Raw genomic sequence first — 5,976 nt, 5'->3', positions numbered from 1 at the left:
GTCAAACGCTCTTATTTTATTATGGCTGTTACTTCGAACCGAGAACGCTAAATAAAATAAAACAAAAAAGATAGATTTTCTATGCACGTGCCGCAAAGAACGTCACTACAAAAAGGAATAAAGGAAAATATTTCGGTTGTCGGGGTGCCCCCTTGTTGTTGAATTTTACTTAAAATCTTGTAAAAGGACCAAATTTCTGCAATCATGACTGCTAAGGTACCTCCTCTTACCTACAAAGTCGTTGCTGAGTGTTCTGTGACGAAAGCACGATCTGGCCTGATGACGCTACGCCATGGAGAAGTTAATACGCCAGTTTTCATGCCAGTGGGCACCCAAGTAAGATCAATACCTTTCCTCTTTATCTAAAGGTTTTATTGCACCTTTATTATATTTAGGGCACGCTGAAAGGTCTGCTACCGGATCAGCTTATTGAGCTTAACTGCCAGATACTTCTGGGAAACACCTACCATTTAGGCATGCGACCTGGCGTTGAAACGTTAAAAAAAGCCGGAGGATTGCATAAATTTATGGGATGGCCGAGAGGTATTCTCACTGATTCGGGAGGCTTTCAAATGGTTTCTTTACTCAAATTGGCAAAAATAGACGAAAATGGCGTAAACTTTTGTTCACCCTTTGATAACAGTGAGTGTATGCTAACACCCGAACACTCAATACAGATTCAGAACACTATTGGTGCCGATATAATGATGCAGTTGGATGATGTAGTGAAGACAACTACGGTTGGACCACGCGTTGAAGAGGCTATGCATCGTACTATTCGTTGGTTGGATCGATGTATATCTGCACATTCGCGTGACGATGATCAAAGCCTATTTCCCATCGTGCAGGGTGCATTGGATGCTGATTTGCGTAGACAGTGTGCTGACGAACTTATAAAGAGAGATGTTCGCGGCTACGCTGTTGGTGGTCTTAGTGGCGGAGAAAGCAAGCATGAGTTTTGGCGTACAGTTAACGTCTGCACAGATTTATTACCTAAGGACAAGCCAAGATACTTAATGGGCGTAGGGTTTGCAGCTGACTTGGTGGTATGTGTTGCACTCGGTATTGATATGTTTGACTGCGTTTTTCCTACTAGAACGGCGCGTTTCGGCTGTGCACTAGTAAATGCAGGACAACTTAATTTAAAAAATAAAAAGTATGAACACGATATGCGTCCCATAGACGAACAGTGTGAATGCAGCACATGTCGTCGATATACACGTTCATACCTACATCATATTGCCGCCATCGAATCGGTTTCATGTAGTTTGTTAAGTATACATAACGTGGCATATCAATTGAGGTTGATGAGGCATATGAGAGACGCAATAGAACGTGATCAATTTCCGCAATTTATCTGTGATTTTATGGCTATACACTTTGATGGCGAACCAGTTCCGCTTTGGATAACGGAAGCTTTACAAGCGGTCAATGTGGAATTGCCGCCGAAGGAACAAAAAACAACTCAACCAGAGGCCTAACAGTATTTAAGATTTATTATTCGATTAAATAGTTTATAGAAAAAATATATATTGAAATAGATGCAGCAAACAAGTACAACAGATAGAAGCTATTATATACATACATATAATTCCAAATAATAACCAAAAATGATTTACCGACAAAAATATCCCTATATTATTTCCTTGCCTTAGTAGATGATGCTTTGCTTGTTGTTTTCTTACTAGCAGCACTGCTTCCAGTTTTGCCCTTTGATGTGCCAGCCTTTGCTTTCGAAGATGATGCAGTTGCACTGCTTTTCTTCGCCTGTGGAGTGATTGTAAGTATTTAATTTAAGAAAGACAATTTAAAGCAAATTTTACCTTAATCAAACCATCATTTTCTATTTTATCATCTTCTTCATCTGAGGCTGCCGCATTACCTTCCTCTTCACCCTCAATAGTATACAACTCATTTTCTTCGCTTGCTTCAGCTTTCTTTTTCTTTACACCTGCAGTCACTGAATACGAATATGCTAAAACCTCTTTATTATATGCGCGTGTTAGAGCTGCCTTCACACGGCCGTCTACCGCGTCCATTAAACCCTTCTTGCCAGGCCATGCAGTAAGTTCGATCAAAGAGTCGATATCTTCGCGTAAGAGATGATATTCTTTTAGAACATCCAGTGAATCTTTAACGCCTTCCATTCCCTTATCTTTTAAAGGGCGCACAATTTTCGCCAGAAGGAAAGGGGCGTAGTCAAGTCGAATGGACTGACGTGAGGCAGAAGTACGTAATCGGGTGTGATCGTGAATCTCTTGAGCCAAACGATTTCGCTTATTGGTTCGCGAATATTTACCTAACCAACCAGGGAAATTTATTTGTCCCGTGAAGTGGCCACTCATATACTCTCCTGGCATTACTGAACTAAACACGGCCTGTGTTGGCAGCAGCGACCAAGCAGAATCGGAGCGTATTCGTTTATCCACTAAGTCACCCAAACTTAAGGCGTCTGCAGTAAGAGCAACCTTAGCAGGTACCTCAGACCTAAAAGGGAGGGATGAGGGTTCAATGGGTGTACTATGTAAACAAGCGTTCGAGTAAATTAAGACACTGCGACACTAAGAATAATTAATCACTCACTTGGAACCTACGGGGGACACCTGTAAGTAATTCTGCTGCACGAACAATGGTCCCAAGCTGTAATCTTGGAAAAACAAGTCGCATTTGTCGTTAAGTGTCATATGTTTATGTTCTTCGGCGGAGAATACTTTGCGCACCACCTCCCAAGGACCCTGCGCGGAAAAGTTAGTGTACGTTTTACACAATCATGTTGCATTATTCGATAATAAATATTGCTTACCATTTTCAAATCTTTCTCTGCGGTTTTGCATGCACTTTTAGTACTGTTAGATGGTAAATTCTTTCCAGCGCTTAACAACGAAATATGATTTATAGATTGGCGTATATCATTATTAGTTGCTTCTATTATTTCATTTACTTTATCGGGATCAATTTCGAAACCCTCCCTACAACAAATACTCAAAATACGTCCCTTAATTTGTTGAGTTCGTGGCTTGCTGAAACGCAGATCGTAGCAATAGTTAACTAAGGACCGCATTTTTTGATGGTTGCGATCATTACACATGCAAATTATCGGCACGGAGGAATCTTTTATAAGTGCAATTAGTTCCTGTATGCCCCCGCGGTCTTCATTGCCCGCCATGCCATCAACTTCGTCCATAATAAGTACATGCTTTTTTGTAACCTCTTTGCCTTGACCATGAAAATAACCGTAAAGGGATTTGTTTGAGAGTAGCTCTGCTACTTCCTCCTTTAGAAGACGCTTGCTACGCGTATCCGACGCATTGAATTCAACGGTGTCAAAGCCTAATTCCTTGCAGACTAGGATAGCTGTGGTTGTCTTGCCAATACCTGGTGGACCTGATAACAATGCTGCTTTATAAAAACTACCATCGTCATTTTTGGCCCATGGATTAGGTTTCTGTAGTTTCTTTTTGCCATCATGGTTAATGTACCACTTCGAGAGCCAATTAGTCAACCTTTAATGATAAATAATTATAAGTACCAAAAATTATGTTTTTTGTGTAGTTGCTTTTTCACTTTGATATATGTACATATATTTACTTACTTGGACACATTGCTCGTCGGTCCGAATTGACCAACGATTTCTTTTACACTAGTTGGTTTATATTTATCTACCCACTGAAGATTTGCGTCATCTACTTTCTGTTTGAATTGGACATTACATTCAGTTTCTTGATTATGTTCTTTTTTTTCTATTTTCATAACATTCTCCACTTTGGGCGATTTTTTCGGTTTTCGATTTTTTTCAGGAGGCGTTGGCTTCAATTCTTCTTGGACTTTGAGTTTTTGTTTATTAGGATTTTTTAAATCTGTTGATTCTACTTTTATGTTATCCGGACTAATGTCATTTTTCGTTTCTTTGTCTGAAACATCACCTGACTTTTCTCGAATCAAGTTGAACAGTCCATCCTCACTTATCACATTCACACCAAACTCTTCTGCCTGCACAAGCTTTTTGGGCCCAGCTTCCTCTCCGACAATTAAATAGTTAAGCCTTTTTCCTACAGTGGTACTCATTTTTCCTCCAAGTTCCTTTATTATTGACGCGGCCTCGTCTCGTTCCAGAGATTCTAATACCCCAGTGACTAAAAATGTTAGTCCCGCTAAGCAATTCGGTTTACCCTTGAAATGTATAATATACCGTGCTACTAACCATTAACAGATAAATCGAAGTATTAATAGAAATACCTTTGGAACCTCCTTTGATCCAGGATTTATAACACTTGCTCGATTTTTATATTTCTGGTAGAGTATGGCTGATAAGCGTTTACGTTCATGACGCTCCTCATCGGACAACACACCTTTAATTTAAGATTACAAGTTTAAACGTGATTCATATTTAATAAAAATAACCTAACCGACATTTTTTTAGTATTTTCTTTTTGATGCAGACCTATTTCTAGAGCATCTAGATGCATTTCTGCATCAAAAAGAAAATTTTGAAAATAATATTTTGGCGGTTAGAGCTCGAAATGTTGGCTTACTGCTTTCCAGGTCTTCCGAGAGTTGTTTCTTAGCCTTCGGCGTGCTCTTATCCTTTTTATTTTCAGTTTTAGGCGTGGCTTCTAATTTCTTCGGCTTATCATCTATATGCTCCTTTTCTTTTTTGGGCTCTTTTGTTTTATCGATATTCTTTTCCCGTTTTTCCTCTTTTTTAGGTGTGTGTTTTGCCCTCGATGGACTTTTGCGCGGTGTTTTTGACTTTGAACGCCGATCTTCTCGCCTTCCGTTTGTATTTTTTTCGACTTGCGCACTTACTTCTAGATCAACTTCCATTAGACTCTTATCGATTTCCTCATCATCCAATTCAATGACAGCTGCTATTTTTGGAGGTGGCAGCTTTTTAGCCTCTACACGAAGAGTTTCCCCTCCAAAAACTGAATTGGGGTCGATTGGCTTTAGCTTTTTAGGAGATTGGTTTTTCAATTTTGAAAGTGATGGTTTCTTATTGACGTGAGTTTTTCTTTCACGCGGCAACTTCTCTTCAACGCGCTTCTTTTTGCTGGCAGGCGTTTTTGTAGGCGCCTTTGGGCTTTCTGGAACCTCATCTTCGTCACTGGATATTACTCGAGCGGTTCGTTTTTTAAGTTTACTTTTTTGCATTTCCTCATCGTCGTTGGCAGTTTCGACCTTTTTTGCAGGCGTAGCACGCTTGAAAAAGGAAGTTATGTCCTATACGAACGTGAGTACAACAAACGAGTTAACATTGAACAACTAAATGCAAAGCAATTGATATGAAACTTACCCGCTGCATTTCATTTATCACATTTATCATAAATATTCGGTTTAATTCTATTACGTTTCCACTAAAATAAATTTATTGATTTCAATATAAAAGTCCCAGAGCTTCACACCGGTGATTTACGCGCAAACTCAGAATTGACATCTGCATACAGCTGATTAAAGGGGCTGCCAAGGCAGTGAGATAAATCAAATTTTAAAGCCAACAACACATAATAGCGTGCCAGAAATTGCAATATTTTCCACTTTTCAAAGCAATTCGCTGTCACATTGAGAAAGAGAAATTTCACTTCCATGTGCCACAGCCAGAACGACCTTACTTTCCTTTCCTTTGAGGAATTAAAGTTGCATGGTGTGACCAAAGAACGTTATCTACGTTCTTTGGTGTGACTGCAACCAAAGCAAGTTTATATTGCCTTTTTATAATCAGGCAATATTAAACAAGATATTTTCACCATGGAATAAACAGGGAGTTAGGTATTTGCAAATTATTTTTATTTGCAAATAGCTTACGTATAAACGTAGTAATAGTTGCTGCAGAAACCATGAACCAATTAGAACAGATCTGACCGGTTCGGAAGCAGCCATTTGAAATAGCAATTGAGAAAAGTGTGTGACGCTCGTAATTTTGAAGTTTGCTATTTCTGTTTTGCTTCTTTCTTTATGTGTATTTTGTCGGTGGTTTAT

General features: G+C 39.2%; 2 protein-coding genes across 2 annotated transcripts; one reads left to right on the top strand and one right to left on the bottom strand.

The window, feature by feature from the left end:
• On the top strand, positions 1 to 1,570 carry Tgt (tRNA-guanine transglycosylase). Its single transcript, XM_017628957.1, has 2 exons — positions 1 to 336; positions 396 to 1,570. The coding sequence occupies exons 1-2, from the start codon at positions 205 to 207 to the stop codon at positions 1,479 to 1,481; spliced, it is 1,218 nt and encodes a 405-aa protein (XP_017484446.1). The 5' UTR covers positions 1 to 204; the 3' UTR covers positions 1,482 to 1,570.
• On the bottom strand, positions 1,511 to 5,445 carry Gnf1 (germ line transcription factor 1). Its single transcript, XM_017628956.1, has 8 exons — positions 5,294 to 5,445; positions 4,533 to 5,220; positions 4,237 to 4,349; positions 3,593 to 4,170; positions 2,804 to 3,503; positions 2,584 to 2,735; positions 1,824 to 2,487; positions 1,511 to 1,767 (listed from the first exon to the last, which is right to left on the bottom strand). The coding sequence occupies exons 1-8, from the start codon at positions 5,321 to 5,323 to the stop codon at positions 1,639 to 1,641; spliced, it is 3,054 nt and encodes a 1,017-aa protein (XP_017484445.1). The 5' UTR covers positions 5,324 to 5,445; the 3' UTR covers positions 1,511 to 1,638.
• Between the last annotated feature and the right edge of the window lie 531 nt (positions 5,446 to 5,976).

This window comes from Rhagoletis zephyria, unplaced genomic scaffold (genome assembly GCF_001687245.7).
Source record: "Rhagoletis zephyria isolate East Lansing unplaced genomic scaffold, Rhagoletis_zephyria_1.1 Rzeph_scaffold_06386, whole genome shotgun sequence".
Lineage (NCBI taxonomy): Eukaryota > Metazoa > Arthropoda > Insecta > Diptera > Tephritidae > Rhagoletis > Rhagoletis zephyria.
This window is presented reverse-complemented; position numbering and strand designations above follow the sequence as displayed.